This window comes from Megalops cyprinoides, chromosome 4 (genome assembly GCF_013368585.1).
Source record: "Megalops cyprinoides isolate fMegCyp1 chromosome 4, fMegCyp1.pri, whole genome shotgun sequence".
NCBI classification, from domain to species: Eukaryota; Metazoa; Chordata; class Actinopteri; order Elopiformes; family Megalopidae; genus Megalops; species Megalops cyprinoides.
The window spans coordinates 13,518,189-13,540,168 of NC_050586.1; the positions used below are offsets into that span (position 1 = coordinate 13,518,189).

At 40.2% G+C, this 21,980-nt stretch overlaps 2 protein-coding genes across 2 annotated transcripts in view; one reads left to right on the top strand and one right to left on the bottom strand.

Moving 5' to 3' along the window:
* The window catches only part of loxl2b (lysyl oxidase-like 2b), a 39,663-nt gene extending 22,432 nt beyond the window's left edge, over window positions 1–17,231 (bottom strand). The window contains exons 1-3 of the mRNA XM_036526489.1: window positions 17,106–17,231; window positions 11,517–11,903; window positions 9,328–9,503 (exon numbers count right to left, since the gene is read on the bottom strand). Of these exons, the coding sequence (XP_036382382.1) occupies window positions 9,328–9,503; window positions 11,517–11,865 (525 nt within the window). The 5' untranslated portion in view covers window positions 11,866–11,903; window positions 17,106–17,231. The remainder of the gene's footprint in view (window positions 1–9,327; window positions 9,504–11,516; window positions 11,904–17,105) is intronic.
* Window positions 17,232–19,251: 2,020 nt separating this feature from the next.
* drd7 (dopamine receptor D7) lies at window positions 19,252–20,577 on the top strand. Its single transcript, XM_036526186.1, has one exon. It carries the CDS (start codon window positions 19,423–19,425, stop codon window positions 20,575–20,577), a length of 1,155 nt encoding a protein of 384 aa, XP_036382079.1. The 5' UTR covers window positions 19,252–19,422.
* The last annotated feature ends 1,403 nt before the right edge of the window (window positions 20,578–21,980 follow it).

A 21,980-nucleotide genomic window follows, 5' to 3' on the forward strand; every position in this document is an offset into this window, starting at 1 on the left:
TGGAGAATTGCAATTCAAGAGTGTGAGGGCTGGGAAATTAACCATGAGTTGAAAATGTAATACAAATAATCACTGCTGAGCATGATAACATTATTATAACTTCAGTCTTTGAGAAAATGTCTGTTATGCAGTGATATTGGTGTTCTCTCCACAGATGTATGAGAGTTTCCATTGCATATTCACATGCCAGGGGAGCTTGACTTGATCGAGAGGATCCAGCCCTTAATCTGGTGCAAGCACACACAAGTGGCTGCTGCTTACAGCTTTCCCCAACTTCCAGAGGGGAATGTGTTAGGGGAAAAAAGAACAAGCTTATGCCAAGAACCTGACCTCCCAAAAATAAAAAGACATCAAATTCAGACCCTGTGACTCTGTGCTTCAATATTAACAGCACCAGGACAGGGAGTTAGAGAAACTACACGCAAAGAAGCCAGGCCAGTCCTGTTTTGTTGCTTACAGCATGGGCGCTTCAAAAGAAACAGGGTAAGATCAACATCCAGGTGAATGGGAGTTATGTTTGGAGATGAACAAGCAATCTGTTACTAAATATCATCCTGTTTGTTTACTTTCAAATTCTCAGCTATGTAATCTTATTTTTGTTTTCCAATATGCGCTTATTTAAGATCTGTGGCTACATGTTTTTGAATGTGTCAACTGAATCCTATTTTTAATGTTTCTAGGTCTTAATTATTTCAACTTATTTCAAAGCTCTCAATGACCAGGGTTTCAAAACATTCAAGGTAGAATTGAAGAATATAGTTCATATTTTTGCACTGATTCACATCATCTTTTCAAAACATCTGCCCCACCATAGTATTTAATTCCTTATAGTATGCTGTTGGTCCATGCCTGGAGCCTCAGTGGGACTTCATTTTTTAGATCACTGTGATCACAACAGCTGAACATTTTATGAGTCCCAGTTTCTTGATGTGCCACAAAATAATTTATTTACTCTGAGCTCTGTCCAGATTAGGAAATGCCTTTTTCAACTTCATAAACCAAAAAAGTGAGATGCGAAAAAGCCCTACGTAATTTTAATTAGCAAGATGAAAAGAACCCCTTGCAGCAATAAACACGTAAGAGTAATGAAAGCATGAGCTATGCTGAAGAATATGGCAACACCATCTACTACAAATATCCTAGATATCAGTCTGTCACCACCTTCTGCTCACAGCGTGAATTTCTGTGCTGGAACAAAACTTTATTTTCGTGGTCCAGAAGCCAGCAACAAAAAATGTTACTATTTCTCTTAATATTTCTCTTAATTTTCCCATGTCTGAAGGTGACTCAAACACATTACAAAAAGCCTTTTTTCCTTGCCGCTGGCCATTTTTGTCTTCTTAATTGTTTTCCTGTTTGAGGGTTCACGTTTGGGCTACACGTGTCCATCTCATAACAGGCTGGGTAAAGCATGTTGATTACAGAACGATTTTGTGGCAAAAGAAGAGCAGCAAAGAGATTCTTTCAACATCTGTGCTGTGTTTCTGTCCTCACAAGTGGGGGGGTTCCCACTGTTGGGGGGCAGGGCAGGCAGCAGATGGAATATCGATTTCTGTGGACGCAGCACTCTGAGGGGGAGGGGTGTAGAGGAAACTAATGGAGCTCCTTCCCCTACAAAATCCTCCCACTACCGAGACAACTCCAGAAGGAGCCATAGGTGCAAATGGTAAACCAACAGTATATAACACCACTGTGGTGTGTCACTGCTGTGTTTTCAGATTAAAGGAGTAGTCAAGCATAGAAACCATAGGAAGAGTCAAAATACAGCAGTGATTGAAGTGGTGCTGCAGATATTAATGTATTGTTCAAAATACATGTCTCTCTGAACTAATGTTGTTTAATAATGTTAGAAAGTCTGATGGTCTGAGACAAATCTTAAAAATTTTAAAAAATCTTAAAAAAAAAAATTTTCTTTGCAATTTTTGTCATACAGAGTTATCATACCTCCTAATCCTGTCCTGTCCTTATCCTGTAGGACTCATTTCAAAAGGGACAGGGATATGTGTCCTTTGTGGGCAGGAATGATGATGGTTTTATGAGTAGTTTTAAAAGACCATTAATTTCAAAAGCTCAGTCACAGGTGATGCAACTGTCAAACTGGGTACACGTAATCTAAGGTCAAATGAAAAGCGGAATCATTCTGGTGTTCATGGCGAAGGACGCATTCCCTTACCATGAAGTACTGCCAAAAAGCACAAAACTAAAAAGCAGAACCAATAGTTGGAATAAAAACAGGAAAATATTGCTATCCTGGTAAGGTAAGGGGAAACTTATTCAATCTTGCAAAATAGTCCTTCCTAAAAAAATGTCTATATTGTGTTTCAACATGTCTCTATCTAATTCTTGACATTTAAATGAATAGGATATTGATTCTAATTCTTCTAGTTTTCTTCAGATAATGTGCACTTTCAGAACTCAGTCGAATTAACAGCATGATGCCTCTATGGCACCAGGACAATAACAACATTCTTTTAATTTTATGTGGCAGAGAGTTTGTGGTGCATGCTGGCAGGAGCGCCTGTGAGTGTGAGTGTGTGTATGCATGTGCATGTGAAGCAGGTGGCTGAAAGGATACTTTTTTATCTAGGCCAGCCATTCCAAAGTCAGCAGGAACCAACTGGCCTCAGAAGACTTAGGAGACAGTGCCTAGTTTCAAGTAACCAGCTAAAAGGGGATTTAGCTTAATAGGTTTAATCACTTGGCAGCAGCAAGTCCATAGCATATTCTACATCCACAAGGTAATTTTATTCATTCCAAACAAAAACAAAATCTGATATATTTTATTTCCCATTTGAAGTAACCCTTCACAAATTCCCCAATTTTCTACCTATTGTTTCCAACAGACAAAAATTCTGCAGAATTTTTCCTGAATACTAATAGAAGAAAATCTGCATATCCTTTCAGACTGTTATAATAGTACATTTCAGAGGGTCTGAGCCAATGTTTTGTGGTGTTGTTTTGCACTACATTTACTCACAGGATGAATAAATTATCATGAGTTATCTGCAATTTTAATAATGTTAGTTTTCACATACTTTTGTGACTCGTGACCTCAACTTACAATTCCTTATAATTCCAAATGCTCTAGGCATGAATTTCCTTTACTCAGCTTGGCTCATATAAAATTGGCCCATGTGAAGCACAAACCTTGACACTCGGCTCCATATTTTCAAAATCAGAAAACGTACTTTTGCCAACATTGCCAACATTAACAGACTGTGTAAAGTGGACCGTGCTTGGAACTAATCTAAATTTTTAAACCCATTGACATGTACATAAAGACTCACAAGAAAAGATTCTTCAATTACTCGCAGTTGGGAGGTCAAACTCCTACGATTCCTTTTTTTATATTCTAGGGAAGGACAAAGGACCTCAGAGTGAAAACTGACTCATTTGACCAGTGAAATATGTAACCTCTGCCCTGCAGCAAAGTATAGAGGGGGGCCTGCACACTGCATTATGTCATGACACTTGGACTGAATGTTTACTTAAGCTGGCTAGCAAATGAGTTTAAGAGAAGGGAATTCACTTTAACACCCTCTCAAGACTCTATATGCCTCCAGGCATGGTTTCCCAAAGAAACTGGGCACACTTCATCATCATATCATTTGGAATTGACTTGACTTTATGACAACTTTATGACTTTATGACTTTTGCCATTGTAGCAATGGCCTCACAGAAGAATGACAGAACCCCTTTCAAAACAGCATCAAACATTCAGGAGTAATATGACTGCTTGCTGAAATCTGTAATGAGCAATGCCATTAGCCTTCTCGCGTGTGTTGCCTTTGCACATTTTGGATGAGCTCAAGACCAATATTGTTTAAAGGTTAGTGAACCACGGCACCACAACTCAAGAGGAAGATTTTCTCCACCTAGCAATTCTGACGGCCCAGAGCATGCTGTTGCCATCATGACTTCATAAAAATAACCGTAGTCCATGCTGAATCTCCAATCTCAGAGGCCCCTCTCCTTAGCTTTAATTAAAGGCCTGTTTAAATCAGACAGGAAAACATTTCCAAAATGTTTCTTCCATTCCTTCAGGAAACAAACAAAAAGGGTCAGCATAAACAAACAAGTTTCACATGCTAATTCGCAGTCCACTCCTCTGTCATGATTATTAAGGGAAGAAGGAAGATAATCCACAAAGTGTTGTTTATATTAACAAAGTGGTTAAGGAGCAGGACTCGTAACCGAAAGGTTGCCGGTTCAATCCCTTCTGGGACACTGCTGTTGTACCCTTGGGCAAGGTACTTAACCCACAATTGCCTCAGTAAATATCCAGCTGTATAAATGGATAACATTGTAAAGAACTGTAACTTATGTAAGTCACTTTGGACAAAAGCGTCTGCTAAATGAATAAATGTAAATGTAAACTTGGGTCAGAGGAAACCTCTGACTATTGTTGTGTTGCATATCATGTTACATTCAAGGAAAAATAGCCCACAAAACCTCATTTAACCCACAGCACAGACCCACACAGATCGTTGGTGAACGTCATTCCTTCCAGGGAAAACCATTTCAATTCACCACATATTTTCCACAGGCCAATGTTTAAATTTAGAGACATAAAGCCATAACTCGTTAAGGTGCTCCTCCTTTATGAGTACCCAAAGCTGGACTGTGGATACTTAGGAATTAAACAACACTGTATGCAATTCATTCAGATGTTACATGGTCAGACCATATACTGAAAGCAATATTGGCAACAATGTTGGACAGGGCTTATGATATGCATGTGTTACATATGTTATCTGGATACAAAGATACACATGTAATTTCCTAAATCTAAAGATGCATTTAAACACTTAGAAAATTAGGTTGTTTGGTGCTGTGAAAATTTATGTAAAAGACATATTCTAGGTGAAACTGAGTGTGGCCAAGGATTGAGAGCTATGACAACAAACATGCATGAATTAAGAATGTGAAAGGAAAGTCACTGCTGTTATTACTAGGCATCAAACACAAATTTGTTGGCCACTCTTGGCACAACATTATACCTCAGCCAATGGAAAACTGCCCATTTTCGTCTGGATTGTGACCACTAATGGTGCAGAACTAAAAAAAAAAACTGGACACTGCTGTTAAGAAATATGCAATGAATATATAGCAAAACAATTTAGTGACAAAAAATAAAAATAATAAAATTCAAACGAATACCAGGATAATGGTATTCATTTGAACTAACTAAACTGGCCAGTTACCAGCTACAAGACTTACAATGCAATTGCACTGAAGGCTGACACATTGTGATTTATTGGATGTAACAGTGCTGGCAAGGTAAATGGTTTCAGGGGAATTAAATGGGTGACTTTAAGGTTTCTTAGCTCACCTTTGGCCACCTTTAGAGAAGCCATTAAAAGGGCCGAATGGAGAGCATTAGATAAAAATGTAATGGTCAAAAGGGGAGATTAAAGAAAATAGGTGGCCCAGCTGAGTGGAAGGGGTCAGGGGCATGCAACCCTTTGTAAATCTCTTTACTTGAATTGAAACATGGAAGCCATTTTTATGAGGCTTCTTATATGTACTTGTTCAGGTGCAGGTAGAATTTGAACACTAAAGCAAACGGCATATGCACCCTAATGCTAAAGTACTGGTTTCTCTCATGGGTCACTGTTCTGTGGTGGCATTGTCACTACAGAAACATTTATATGTCACATCCATGGTAGCATTTCACAGATCTGAGTGTCAATATGCAGTAGAAAGAACTCTAGCCATATGAAACCTTATCCTTTTTACTGATCTGCACTATCAAGCTCAAACACGCCTCACAAGAGCAATGGCATGGTTTGCTTTGCTACTAGTGCAAAGCAAATACAGTGAGTACTGATGAGGGTAGACAAAGCACAACAAAAGGACCTCAGCAGCCTCCACCATGTCTAACACTATGTTATCCACCACAAAAATATGTGGCTGTATATACGGTGTATATGGAATGTTTATCGTAATTTTATACATGGTTAGAGTAAAGTGGTGTAAATAATGGCTTAGGGTCTAGACTAAATATGTCTTTCTTACATAACAGGATATACGTTTCCTCCACTGTCAATTTAAGGTCAAGCAAGAATGCATCACTGTTTCCACAAGGCTGCAATATTGTATATAGGATAAGCAAATCACAATTCCCTGCTGCTTACCATTGCCAACTGCTGTAGGGTGATTATATTCAACACTGTGCGGAAGCCTTGAAATTGAGAACTCAAAAAGTAAAAAAGGGACTAGGAGCCCACAAAATAAACACCGAATATTTCCTTTTAATAAATTCTCAGTCAACAAACTGTGGCTTTATCCCTTTTTTAGCTTCTTTGGACTTAAAAATATTCCTTGAAAAATATTCTGTGGTATTAACTGGTAACGAATTCAGCATTTGCGAAAGGAGTGTCCACATAAAGACAAGCATTGATGCAGTTGGGTGCTACCTGGTGAGCATGCTGGGAAATGCACTTTGGGAAAAAAATAAATAAATAAATAAAATAAGCCATTTCATACATACAGAGAAGAGAGCCCCTCTTGTTCATCTCAGATGCAAAGCAGAAGCTAGTTAAAGAAGAATGTTATGTATGTGCTGTGTGGATCAGACCTCATCACTTTAACCTCCTTCCCCCTGCTAGTTGAAAGCGCCAAGTGGATTACAGCAAATATTTTTAAGGAAACGGTAGCTATCTTAAACATTTGTCCAAGTGAGAAATTTTGAGTTTAAAAAGGGAAAATGCTGTCTGTGTAGATTACGCCTGAGATTTTGGTGAAGTGTTTGACAGGAAAGACGAAAAACATTTCCCACTTGCATAAGAGGGTTTCTGCCTTAAGCACGATAGCTCTTCCCTGTTGTCTTACTGCACAGTACCATATCTGTTGATGGGTTTGACAATTTATTGTAAAGACATTACAGAAAACTGTGGAGGTCTTGGATTTTAGCACATATTTTTTGCATACTCTTCATATTATCTCCATAACAGTGAAATTATTTCTTGTTATCCCCAGCTGAGTACGGGATGAGACTCTTTCACTGTTCTATATTAGCAAGGTAAACATACCAGACTATTCTCAGGAGTGATCTCTGAACCCACATGCCACAAAATGAGATTTTTGGAAGTCCTTTTTTTGCATCTCAACAAAGATGCAAACAACAAAGCATTCTCAGAGGTATATGCTAAAAATGCCTTCATTTGGCAAAGGTCCACAACACATGCGTGCTACTTTAAAGTGACACATTTTTCTTATTTCATTCCCTCAACATTTGCCTCCTTTGTGGCTGACAGACTGGCTGATGAAATGTTCCCACATGCCACACCAAGAGCCCCCTATGGCATCTTTCCATAATGGCGGACGTGTTCTCATCTCTGAACACCCCCCCCCCCCCCCCCACACACACACACACACACCAACCTCCAAAAAAAAACACACACTCACATCCCCTTCTCCACAAAACCCTAACAGCATGTCGTCATTCCTCCCATTATACAGCACAACCTGCAGCTGTGAATCACCTTATTAACATTCCTAAAGGACGTGATCAGGTCCAGCGTGGGCAGGGCTGGGGGACCTCACTGTGTTTACAGCGTTAAGCAGAGTACGCTCCGAGGAATGGAAAAGCTGAGTCTCTTTCTCTCTGTGAATACCTCTGCTGGAGACACCAGAGGCTGACTCCGTCTAGACATCTCCTAGCGTATTCTCCTGTGCCTTGCCACCTCCTGCATCTTTTCCCTTGAATCACAATGGGGAGAGCCTTTCCCTGCTTTTCTCTTCCATATCTGAGCACTGAATTGTGATTTCCTCCATCTTTTGACAGTCTTTTTCTTGTGAATTCTAAGCAATCACTGTAATCAAAGAGGAAACTTCTCAGGAAAAACAAGTTCTCAAATCTTTCACTGTCCCACTTCAAAATTAGTAAGACCTTTTACATTTATTGAATTGTTTTAGATCCCAATGTATTTCAAGGTCACCCAGGACACAAAACCCAAGACATTTTCTTTTTGGCAGTCCAAATAATCAAAGCCCTCCCACAGGCTTCCTGGGGATTTCTGCCTAAAAGAACACATTGCGCTTGGGTGAAAGCCAGATGAGAGCCATGATGATGACACAGTAAGCTTCCTAGGGAAGTTTAAAATGAAGAGAAATGCAGACTGCTCCTTCAAGCAAACAAGGGGGAAAGCAGTCAATGAAGCCACAGCCTCTTAAAAAATTCACCCTCAAAAAATCACTCTCTGCTGTTGGTTCTGCTCTCCCTTTCCTCTGGCCTCATTTCAGTGATACAATGTGGGCTAGCGCAGGAGCCATGTGGTCTGCTTCTCCCCCATAGAGAGCTCCCTTTAAAAGTTTGTGACATAAGCGTCTTGCTCATGAGGGTCTGCCTTGTACCCAGATGACTTCCAGTCTTTTGGCTTACTGGCTCCCTACTGGACAGTGCTGCTGGGCTCATAAAAAAGATATTAGATTGTGCTGAGCTGAGCTGTGAATCACACAATACAGAGCCTAAAAACCACTGCATGAATACATGGGAAGTTATAGGCTAGCCTGTTCTTTACGTCTTTGTCACCTTCCTCTCACCAATTAGGACCACTTTCTCCGTGGGACTTCAAATATAACACTAAGCCTAAAGCAGAAAATAACAGCCTTCCACCCAAAGCCACATGTGTTGCTACCTGTAAGGCATGGTTACAGTTAACACAGTCATTTCTGAGGGGAAATACATTATATAATAATGTCTGTGGAATACATGAATCAGTGGTCCCTCTTTGTGACAGGTGAGGCATGAACACAGCACATATGGCCTCAACAATTATGCTTAAGCCACTGTTTTGTAGTTCTTACTTTTTAGAATTTATTTTCCCAGCAGATGCCTCTATCCGGGGCCGAATTACATAGCTTACATTTTCCATTTTCCATTTATACAGCTGGATATTTACTGAAGCAATTCAATTCAGTCACCTTGTTCAAAGGAACAACAGCAGTGCCCCATCTGGGATTCAACCCTGCAACATTCTTGCCAAAAATCCAAGGTCCAGATCACCACACTGCCATTCAATAAAACGTAAATTCATATCACAGACCAGTTTATATGTAGCCTTTTCCCATTTCTGCTCTGTATTTATGAACAACCGAATCAAAGCTGTGTCCACAGACAGTAATTTTCTGAAAACACTCCAGTGGCAAGAAACGGCTGCCAGTTGAAGTCCACCCATACGTTCCACCCCACTGTAATGCAAACCTCCGGTAAACTGAGTGGCCTGACTGAAAACTGAAAATAAAAACGTCAGCAACAACTCCTCAGATTTAAAAGTCTGGTTGTTTTACTATTCAAGATGATAAGACGGGGGAGAACTCTACCTCCACACTGTTGGTGAGCGTGTTGATGAACTTGAAGCCGGGAATCCTCTTGTCACTGCACACAACTCCCACGTCCTCCGTGTGCTTGCAGTCTGACACACCAATACCATTGGAGGAACACAGGGCCAGGGTTTTTTCCTTCCCAGTGCAGTGGACATTGTCAAACCAGATGCGACCTGGGAAACATGAGATAGCCATCACCACACCAAGACACTGGCGAATCCATCAGAGACAAACCCTCATCCCTAGCCCTCCTCGCAGGGGTGAATACTGAATACTAACCTCTAATAGCAATCTCTAAATGGGCTCTTAGCTGTTATGTAACAGTTGGTGGGAGACTAAATAAAACATGAAAAATAAAAAATAAGATCTTAAAGAAATTTCAGAAATCAAAAGCTTGTCGCAGGACATCTTAACATTGTGACAGATTGACTTCAACTAAGGCTGTGTTTTTGTTTATTCCACCAAAATTCAGTCACTCAATGCTTCAGCTATGGCACTGTTTCCATGCTTTCTTGCACAAGCAGAATTCAATTGTGTTGTGTGCGATTGGTTTTTCAGACGGGGAGAGCAGAATCATTTTCAGATCCTTCTCTGGGTGTGAAATTCCTGGGACCACAGTATGTTATCACAACATCCCACTGTCAGTAAAACTGTCCAGGAGGATTTAGGGAAAGACTAAGTAACAGGAAAGTATCTTTCCAGACACCACGTTATTAAGGTGGTTTTTATAGGCATGCAAAACTTGGAAGAACTGAGAGGACAGATTACAAACACTAGTCTGTCCATTTTGCAATCTCAAAATTTCCATATTTTCTACATAATATGGAATTCTACAGCAAGATAATTACTTTCTAAATAAATTAGCCTGGGATGCTAAGTAAATGAGTAAATTAGTAGGATATTAATACATAGAACTTGGATACATTTGTGTCAAAATAACCTTGACAATTGACTAATTTCCAGTTAACTGGGCAGCTCAAGAAAAAACACGCTTGTTACAATATATCTATCTCATTATACACACTTCAGATAAATTGGGGGCCTATTGGAATTTATGCCCAGCCCAATTCTGGAGCCTTTCACTGTAACAGCATTTTTTTTTCTCTAGGAAACATCTGAAAGGCCTATTCAGTTTTCAACCCATTACCTGTAAACAAACTGCACTCCTGTATTTCATTTTATTGGTATAACACTTAGAATAGTATGATTACCAGAGGAATTATTTACTGATTAAAAAAAGAATGGAAAAATAAGTGTGTGAAATGCAATGAAAAAGTGAATGAAAAATAATACTCAAAAGATAGAAGATTTTAGAAGACGTAAAGATTTTAAAAGATGTAAATTACTACCAGCTGTGATACATTTGCCACATTCCAATAAAGTTCCTTTTTGCTGGTGATTGGCTATCAAACATTGGCTAACATAAATGCACTATGAATGGATATCAATAAAGACATAAACTTTTACAGACAGACAGGCAGACAGTGGTTGTCATTCAGAGGGCTAACAAACCAGAATGAATAAGAGGGACTGAGAGAAATTTGAGTAAATATTCAGTAAATGTGGTGAGAAAATTGTTTCCATACAAATCCACCACAGCAGAGATGAACCGAATCTCATTAACAGAAGGAACAGAATCTTCTTAGTAGGAAAATATGAGTGGTTTCTACAGGTTGATTACAACAATTGAACTGGTCTGGGTTTAATTACAAGCTGTTTCAAGGCCTTACAACTTGAGTGCTGCATTTGTAGCCTTGGATTTGATTATGGAGTTGGGCTACTCATCTGTCATAATATCCAAACAAGCCTATAAAAACGTAAAGGATGAGACTACGTCTGCTTCTCTGACCACCATTCCAGTCATTTCGTTCCCTTTTCCCAAGATACATTTGATTGCCACGGTATCAGTAACACTTTTAATTACTTAAACACAACATTCCAAGATGGAGAGAGACAAAGTGAGGGAAATGTATGCATTAAGCTCTGTAAGTGGAAACCTTCCATGGAAACTTTGAGCACATAAAAAACATGTTACGATGCAAATAACCGCTCAGCAACATACCAGTTTGGTTATGTCAAGGACATTGCACATCATCACAGTGCATTCTTAAGGAAAACAAAAACAATCATGACACCCTATGAAAACAGAGCCCAGGCCAGGCGGACTTTAATAGTAGCTCTCCTACCTTCTCCTTTGCCGTATTTGGAACCTGCTGACCAAGATACAGCTTCCAGGTAGCCCAGCTCCCTGCACACCACCTGTGCAGCATGGATGGAGAAATCGTCGTCACAGACGGTGCCCCATTCGCCCTCGTAGAATACTTCCACGCGACCCTCGTTGTGCTTGCGTTTCTCTCCCGCTAGACGCAGCTGGATCCTGGGGGTGTCTGGGGGCAGCTGGGGGGCAGTGTAGTGCTCCTCAGCAGGCTCTGGGTAGCCCTCTGGGTACCCATAGGGCTCATATTGAGCCTGACACAGCACCCACAGACACACCAGGGTGGTAAAACAGCGGGGTAGAGAGCAGGGGGCTGTCATGGTGGTGAGTGCTCACAGACTTTCACTGCAGAGGTTGCCTGGAGGGGAGAAACCAGAGTGAACATTACTCATCAATGCTCCTCTACTATGCTGATCCCATTCTGGGAAAGGAGCATGACAAAAAATATAAAAGAAAAAAAAAAACTGAGGCTAAATGGTTTGACATAAAGGGATACATGTAGATATTTTCAAGGTGTCCAGGCAGAACTAGCAATTTCATCTTTCTGAATGACTGATCTTGTTTGCGTGGGATTAGAGGAAATAACTGCAAGCCAATGAAGTCTGCAGTTCAAATCAATGCATGCTGTTGATCACTGAACACCACAAAAAAAGAGAACAGACCTTCTGTAACAAGCTGCTCTTGTTGTTTTGGCCAAGCCAGGAAGATCAAAGAGCCACTAATGACTGCTGCTGTGTCTTGTTTTCACATCTTAGTGAAAGATGCCTTTCTTCGTCATAAATATGTATTGATGTGTCGTATCTGTGGTTCACTGAATTCATTTTCAAAAAATAATATATCTGATGCTCTTTGAAATTTTTAATAAGCTTGCTTACTATTAATGACATGCGCAAAAATGTATGAGAAAACATGGTTTTATTAATTGTAACGTTACAGTTGTTTCATTCTCCAAGGATATGCTACCACACACGACATATAATTTCATCTGTTTTTCTAAAACACTGAGGATTGATTTGGAAGTAGGTTCTTGCTGTGCACAGATACATGAAAATTGAATAATCCACTGTTGTTATTTGATTAATTGTGCAGACTCATGGACTTCAAGGGAGAAAGTTGTATCAAACTGTATCAAACAGAATGTTACCTCATTTTTCTACCTTCTGGCTCTATGAGTTATGTGCCAGCTTCATTACCTGAAGGGCTTCCTTAGACACAATGGCAAAACATAGATTTCGGGAAGTTTCCCGAGTAGACAAGATAAAACATTGAATGACCTAAAACTTCAAAGTGTAGGGAGAGTATATGGTATTTTCTTGGCAAACTTGAATAACCTTTGGTCTGACAAAGGGCCTTTGAGATGCTGAAGCAGACCACATGTTTCACCATCCTGAGTGGGTACAGAGTGTTATAAAAAATACAGTGAAAAAAAAAAGTATCCACACATACATTTCCCCTCACCGCCATTGTCACTCCAATCAATGATCTCTGACAGGACCACGAAAGAATCAATGAGTGGCGAAACTCCAAAGATCACAACTTAGCAAGGGAGCAAATGATGGGAGAGGTATCTGCAAAAGGGTTGGACCATAACAAGGATTTGCAACTGAGTTAAGCAGTCTGAAAAACTGATGTAGGGGTACAAATAATTACAAGGACACAGTGCAGAGAAAGTCACATGAAGCCATATTTTGCATTCTGGACTGAGAGCCCCAACAACAGGGGATCCCTTAAAACAGCAGGGTGCATGAGAAAATAAAACCCAAGGAAGTCTTCGATAAAATGTACCAGTCAGACTGTACTTAGCATATCCAAATGGACACAACCCCTAGGGTTCATTTTTCCAACATTTTTAATGATAACATGCAGTTGATTTGATAATGTTTTTCAAAGGGAATACCTCTATACAAGACTTCAATTACTAGGTAAATCATGCCACCCAAATCTAAGTGGACACTTTTGCATATGTAAATGAATTTGAATTGAAATTTTACTATAATTCCACAGAGGATATTCTCAGCCACAAAAATACCAATGACCTTCAGAAAGGGAAAGCCTGAAAATATAGTAAATCCTCCACATGGAGATCAGCAAGAGTTGATTCAACTCTACAGCCTATACAGTGTGTTTGCAAGTTGTTGTGTCACACCGCACCCTACCCTGAAAATCAATGTTTCCTTGATCGAGCAAAGTGAAAGAATAAGGATTTTCCTGCTTCACAGAGCTACCTTTGGGGGCTTGAGATGAAAGCATGCTTTGATGGCTTTGAAAGAAAGCCATAGCTTTCTTTCAGGGGAATTGGAACAGTGTTTCTGCGTACAGTGGAGGTCAACCATGTCTACTCACACACATGCATTTTCATACAGTAAGGCACACATGCATTTTCCATACAGTAAGGCTAGTCTCACAGACTGAGCGTCCTTGGCATGTGGAAGTGGTCAATTGTTCAGGAGTGTGGTGACACATAGTAGTAGTCCACACATTAAAATGCAACAAAAAAGGGATATTAATACCACAACAGTCAGTCAACTTCATTTACCTTGCTGTTCTCATAATATTAATAATGAAACAATCTGTCCCTAGTGGCAACATGGTTTACTTAATATTTTGTGAAGTATACTTCATAACACAGCATGAATCAGTAAAGACCATTTGTTGTGTATTACACATCAGGCCACTATTTTTTGAATACCTTGGTATGTCAGAACTAGTGTCATGGGATGTTCTCTCTTTCCTAGAGTCTTACACCACACCAACAACAATGTATATGAATTATGTTACTTTTGGTACTTGCAATACATTAGAATTAGATGAGCAGTTCCTACAATAATGCATACAGGAATGGATAAGGCTGGTGCAATGCCATGGAGTGCTTTAACGGCGAGTAGCAGCAACTTAAAAAAATTCTGTGTATTAAAGGTTACCAGTGAAGCGTAAAGAGCACAATCAATGACCACAGCATGATATTACAGAAAGAGAGGATTATACTTGTGCTATGAACCACACAAAGGAGTATTTCCTCTTCATTTCTCTGTAGTTTTCTTACATACTGAACTGAACTTATCAATACAGCAGCTTTTAAATGACGCAATACCCAAGTCTGGCACAAAAAGTTGAATTTTTTCACAAGAAGTTCAAAACTTTCCAATTCCCAGCACCTCCTTTTCCTCTGCATAACGTGGCAAGTTACAAAACCAATAGCTGGAAGAAAAGATTACGTGTTCCCAGTTCCTGCCCAGGACTTGTTCTTCGTAAGCATCTATGGTGGATATAATGCATGCTACGGCTCAGATTAATGAGTTACACATGTGGAATCATGCTGACTTTACTTTCCTATCTTTGCATTTCATCTCCAACATGCTCAGACGCACTTCCTGCAAGGATTGCAGGGCTATACATTAGGAATGTTTAGGTTTCCAAGCATTTCGTGAGCGCCATTAAACTGTCCGCAACTGAAGTCCATCTTGCAACATGTCAGCAATGTCAAGGGAATACATAACTTGAGAGGGTTTCTGTGTTTTCTTCTCAAGCAGTGACTTTGGGTTCAAAAACCTTCTCACAGAATATGCAAAAACTAGGAAAGCATTGTTCCTTCTTAAATTTAATTTGAACGGAATCAACTTACCAACATCACTAGAGACCATTTATAGTTAAAACAGTGTGTAAAAAATGACCACTCCAAGAAATGGAAAGCACTGGGGTCAAACTGCAGTCTCCTAGCAACAGCCAATCAAACAAAGCAAGGCATCCATGGGGAACAGGCTTGGGTTTAAGTAGAAAACCAAAACGCCTTATTTAAGATTTATGTCCTCTGTGTACTTACTACAGGTCTTTTCCTTTTTCCTAGAGGGGAATCCTGCTTTTCTGCACCCCTTACCATGATTATTTTGAAAGAATAGACCTTCTAACATGGGGATTTTTTTCTACTTGACAGCTTGATTGCTTGCTGCACTCAAAATCCAGTTAAAGGGAGATCTGACAAGGTATCCAAAAGTCATACTGTTATGAAACATTCCACTGCCAAATGGCTAAGGCTAAGTGGAATTAGGGCTAGCTAGCACTTGAATGGGAGCCCTTCTAAGAAATGAAAAAATATACTGGAGACAGTGTTGGAGAGCCAGTAGGGGGCAGTCTGTTCTATGGAGAGCATTTAAAAAAATTATAATACACCTGTGTAGTGATGGTGAAACTGTGCTATAGGTGATATGGTATTTCATTGGATCAAGTAAACTGAGGATTCATTGTGGCCATTAAAAATGCCATGGCACTCTCAGTGTAGGGGGAATTCCCCACTGTCTGGGCCAAATGTTCAAATTGGTCATTTAAATCCAGACTTTTAATAATTGCTTGCTTATGCAAATGGATTTTTATATAGCTAATCAGATACAACTTATGTAAATTTCAAAGTTGTCCTGGCCTGAAAACATTGGTGTGCCAGTTGACATTTTATCCAAGTGGATACTAGGAGGCACACTTGACTTCTAGGGAAGACGTCTACACCACCTCTAGCCTTGTAACAAAGTAATTAAGGGATCAAGCTTAAGGCTTTTGGCACATAATATAAAAATGTAATCCCCTGAAAGGATAAGTGTTTTCTACTCCTACATTTTGGTATGGCAGACAAAGAAATACAGCTATGGACACAATCCCAAAAGTTTTTTTTTTTTCTCTTTGCAAAATTTTCAGCTCTATCATTCATTACCATGCAAAAGTCACATTAATAGCCCTAACTCAGGGCTCAAATGTGTTAGAACTGCCAGGCCAGCTGCACACCCTAGGGCACTGACACCTTAAGGAGATTTTATGTCAGCACTCCATTTTTCTGCCTTGTCAATCCTTCAAAGCAGCTGTTCTTTCCCAACTTCCTGTACAATGCAGACACATGTGTTTCCAAAAGAAAGCATCCAGAGTATAACCGAGTATTTGAATTGTACATCAAAGATAAATAAAAAACAGTTTAAAGGCATAAACATTATGTTAGGACATCAAATAAGTACTAATGCTGCAATTAATATTTCACCTATCTTCTATTATATTATAAAGTAATGGAAAGTTGATTAAACAATTCTTCAATCATGCATACTGTGAAATAAGATCAAGCACCATCACTCACACATCTACAAAAGTCGTGTGGAAAAAAGAACGGAAAAACAATGACTAATTACATTAAGACCTTGCAAAAGAAATACATGTGTTAAATAACTTAAAAGCATGACAGTTCATGGCACACAGAAATACGCTGCATGCTAACAATTAAACTACACTAAAAGTTTCAGTGCGTGAAACTATGGAACCAGTACCAACTCTGACTGTAAATCACACAGTGCTCAAAGGCTTAATGCATCCCGTTATAAACCCGTGAGTTGCTGAGTTGATCAGGTCCCTCGATTTCAGATAAGTAGAACCACACCAAAGATTATGACAAACCACACCTAACAACAGGAAACGAGAAGTGAAATAGAAAAATTAAGCTCGTAAATTTCTGCAGATCGATTTGGCAGGCCAACAATTCAGTTCAGATAATATGCAGATAATTTCCTAAGGGATGCTTGTTAACTCTTACTTGCTTAAAAATGGAAGACTTCTCCCCGATTCAGATATCCCCTTCTTACGCTGTCGTAATGGTCAACGAAGGGTATTCCTGACACGAGACGTATATAGGCCCGCTGAGGTGCAGTTCTTCCCTTTTTTGTCGGTAGACTTTCTCCACAAACTTTCACTACCTCCCGCATTATCAGTGGAGTTTCGGACCAGCCCCCCTCGCTGAACGGCCCAGTCACGCCCACGGCAGCAATGACATCATCGTTAGCTCTAAGTCTTTGTCTTTTATCACGGAAAAAGTAGCCAGAATTCTGTAACGACTGTGGGGTTGGACAGTTCAAAGGAATGGCAACATCATCAATAATGTCTGCTGTCTACGTGCTGAACGTGTGGACTGATGGATCCCACTTAATACCGGTCGTACATCTCTCTGCTACAGGACTGAGCTGTTCAAATCGCAAAATCTAATTAACGGCACAAGAAAATTGTATGAATATCTGGAGTAGACCACTTTTTACTTTTTTTATAGCATACAATTGTTAGTGTACATCTTTACATAATGAGGGCGTTTTTCGGGGGGAATCTAAGAGCGAGAAACGATGAACAGTTGAAGAAGACACTAAAAGTATTCACTAATTCTAGTAAAAGGAGGTTGAGACGAAAACAAAATGGGGGGGGGGGGGGTGGAATAACGCTAGCAAATGAAAATATCCATCATTTCAATTCAAGTCCAGAGATTGTTAAATGTGGGTATGCAACAATGCTTAAAATGTGCATTAGGTTACATATTTATATTTTATTTGACTGTTAACACCAAATTAAAAAATGCGGGCAATCTGTCAACTTCAGAAGCCGGCATAATCGTGGTAATTAATTACCGCAACAAAATCATGAGAACATAATATTTTTAATAATTTCCATCCACTCTGGTGTTAGAAAAACGTCAGCGTTAAGTTTCCCTTAAATATACAAGTTTACAACAACTAAAAGTAGCCTAATGCAATTAAAGTTTGTTCTGTAGCAAGATGGGCTGTAGGTACCGTTACAAAACAAAATGAAATACCTGTTCACTGTCACGCTCGTTCACGATGAGATATCGCCATCTTGTGTAGCTCATGTTAAACACACCGCTGCAAGATGAAAACGCTAGGCTACTTTTGAACTGCTAGAAGCTTTGGCTTTGGGTGGGTTTCAACAGTCCGCAGACATTACGCATATGCGTTTAAGTTTATATTCGACGAACATAAGGAGTAACACAACAACTCGGGGGTATGTCGGTACTGAATGCTACAGTTAAAAGTCTTAGCCAACTCGATACTGTCAAACGTGGCACTCTCAAATACGTTCTGAATTGACGTTGAATTCTGAAACACAGCTGGGAAATTAAGAATTTATCACCAAGGATGAATAGATTTCTGCACGTTTTTACCTGGTTGCAATGTCTTTTTTCATTGTGTCCGTTGTGAAGTCGTTTTATTCGCATTTACACTGTATATTCCATTAGCTGTGTGTGTTTTAAGTATCTGTGAAGAAAAGGGGGTTGAAGGGGAAACACTTTACATAGATGTGTGGCTCCACAACACACTATATGCTCCACAGTCATAACCACTTGCAAGCATGTAATTCTTCAAAGGTAAATTGGCCTAAATTGAAGAGAAGAAGTGAGACCAGAATGGGAAACAAGAGAACAGCATGAACATCCTTGTGTATGCATCTCTCTCTCTCCTTCTCCCCCTCTCCCCCCTCTCTCTCTGCCTCCTCCCTCCTCTTCTTCCTTCAACTCACCAGTGAGTTCATTAGCATCATTCCTGGTTTCTTCATGCTTTGGGATGGATTAACTCTGCATACACATTGGTTGGCAGCAAGAGGAGAGGGTCTTTAGAAGCAGTCAGAGAACATCATGTACACGCTAGACCAGAAATAAGAAAGTAGAATACATAGAGAAGGCAGTTTTGAAATTGAAGGGAAGATTTTTTATTTGTTTCTCATCTTGAACTGATGACCTTTGTTAAGGAACAGAAATATCAGCTGAAAGGACTGTCCCTTTTGCTGATGCACATTGCATACCTGAGGATATCAAGTGAAGGATGCAGGAAGATACAAAATTGGAGTGGAACATGACTGGCATGGAGCATCTGGAAAGTACTGACAGCACAGCATCGAGGCTATTGACTCGTTCTCTCACCGCCTGCTTACTCCTTCTCTTTGTGCTTAGCACTCTCCTTGGGAACGCCTTGGTGTGCGCCGCTGTGGTAAAGTTCCGTCACCTGCGCTCCAAGGTGACATATGTGTTTGTGGTGTCTCTTGCTGTGTCAGACCTTTTTGTGGCTGTGCTGGTCATGCCTTGGCGGGCCGTGGCTGAAGTTGCTGGGTTTTGGCCTTTTGGTAGCTTCTGTGACGTTTGGGTAGCCTTTGATATCATGTGCTCTACTGCCTCCATTCTCAACCTGTGTATTATCAGTGTGGACCGCTACTGGGCAATTGCTAGTCCATTTCGCTATGAGCGCAAGATGACCCGCAGGGTTGCCCTGATCATGATTGGAGTGGCATGGACCCTTTCTGTCCTCATTTCCTTCATCCCAGTGCAGCTGAGCTGGCACAAAGCACAGCGCAACCATCCACAGCCAGAATCCATGGGGACCTCAGGAAAATGTGATGCAAGCCTGAACCGTACCTATGCCATCACTTCCTCATTAATAAGTTTCTATATCCCTGTAGCCATTATGATTGTCACCTATACGCGCATCTTCCGTATTGCACAGAGGCAAATCCGTCGGATATCTATGCAGGAGCGTGCAGCCAAGCATGTGCGGAGCTGCCAGGGCTGCAGTCAATTACCTGAAGATGGGCTAAAGAGCTCCTTTAAGAAAGAGACCAAAGTCCTTAAGACCCTTTCCATAATCATGGGTGTCTTTGTTTGCTGCTGGCTTCCCTTCTTTGTCCTCAACTGCATGGTCCCTTTTTGCAACCCTGGCATTCACGGTGCTGGCCAGCTTCCCTGTGTCAGTGAGACAACCTTTGATGTGTTTGTGTGGTTTGGCTGGGCCAACTCCACTTTGAACCCTGTGGTCTATGCCTTCAATGCTGATTTCCGCAGGGCTTTCGCAGTCTTGCTGGGATGTGGACGATTGTGCTCAAATAACACAGTGGAGACAGTAGACTTCAGCAATGAACTTGTGTCCTATCACCATGACACCACAAACCCCCAGGACCTCCGTACATACAGCTACCCTTACCTGCTCCCTCATGCCATAAGGGAGCCTGGCGATAAAGAGTTGAGCTTTGACATCGTATCCCATATTACTGAGGCAACCAGTAGAGACAAGTGCAGTTACCCAGACACTCACCACCTCCCTGTTTTAGTTCATGGGGAAGGGGAGATGGATTTGTCATTGGACAAAATCACACCTTTCACTCAAGAAGAGACTCCATCCTCATTGGCTCATAATATTCACATCCAGGATGTCACCTCTGTGGTTACTGGAATACTGTAAAAGCTGTTTTTGTGCAGTCCACTGGGATTCTTGTTTACATGGTGACTATTATGCCTTTTTATCAGGTTACCCCTGATGAGAACCACCAAATGCCAATAGATATTCAGTCAATCACCAAAGGTAAGCTGCCACAAACATTACATGAATCCAGTTAAATAACAGTTTCAGCTTGGATGCAGAAGAGAAGCCTTCTCATCATTCCACATGATTTGAATTCAAAAACTTTCAAAAGTAATCAATGTAAATCTGAGCTACCACTCTACAAGTAAAATCTTTCAGAAGAAAGGTGACAGAGCCTTTACAATTAGTTGCATACTTAGAGAGCTTTTATGGTCCTCTGGATTCCAGTGAACCACTTAGTCCCACAGTAAGGGGTTTCAAAAGGTCAGCAGACTTCATTTCACAGGCGTGCTTGCCAGAAGCACTCTAATTCAATTGAACAAGGAAAAGAACAAACAAATTCAAAGGCTGGCTTTGGTCCAGTCCCCTGGGGTGGGAGAAGTGAATGAAGTTGGAAATGCTGAAGTCTAAATCACAACATATTGCAGGGATAAAAACACTGTGGTTGCACTCCTTGGGACTCCAGATTATGACAGAACCATATTCAGCAATACCAGTTTCTGTCTGGTCATATCCACCCCTTGGTGATTTGTTGATCATAGCATGCCTGTTGCCTATAAATGATGCTAGTCTCTGTTTGATGTACAATACATTTTTAAATTTGGTAATAACTGCTCACAGATTATCAGAAAAAAGTGCTCCATTCACAATATAGGGATTTTAGGAACAGAAAGTCATGTTGAGGAGAAAGTGAAAAACAAAAGTGCATGCAGCAGGAGTAATATTTGGATCAGCAATTTCACTTTTGCTATGTAACTGTAAAAAAAAAAAAATGTTTTTTCCTTTTTTTGTAAATGAAGTGATTGTTGAGGGCATCTGAAAGCTCTTGCACAGTGAACCTACAAAACACGATCCACAGTCAGTTTTTTCATGTAAAGATGATGTTTTACTGTTGGAAATTTACATACATATCTCTTTTGTCACTCATTGGCAATTCCTCTCGTACTAACCGTAATTAAAGCAGTGTTAGGTATGTCAGGATTAACAAGAGAATATCACCATTCTTTGATGAAGACAGCATGTCAAACTGTTCTAGACTTTTAGACTTCTTGTAATGCATGATTGTTGATTATTTTTTATGGATGTAGCATCTGATTTTACTTATACCAACACATCTCTGGGGTTAAATAAAAGTACAGTGTCCATTTCTACTGAAAATGTGCAATTATTTTTGGATTTGCTGCCACAATCTAGGAACTCTATGTCAATAGCAATCCTGACGAGAGAGTCAGTTCCTCTCCAAGGAACATATGATGTTGTTGTAGAGTTATTCCTACATACAA

Coding starts and splice junctions, on each gene's coding strand:
- drd7 (XM_036526186.1), top strand. CDS start 19,423: ATGCCTTGGCGGGCCGTGGCTGAAGTTGCTGGGTTTTGGCCTTTTGGT.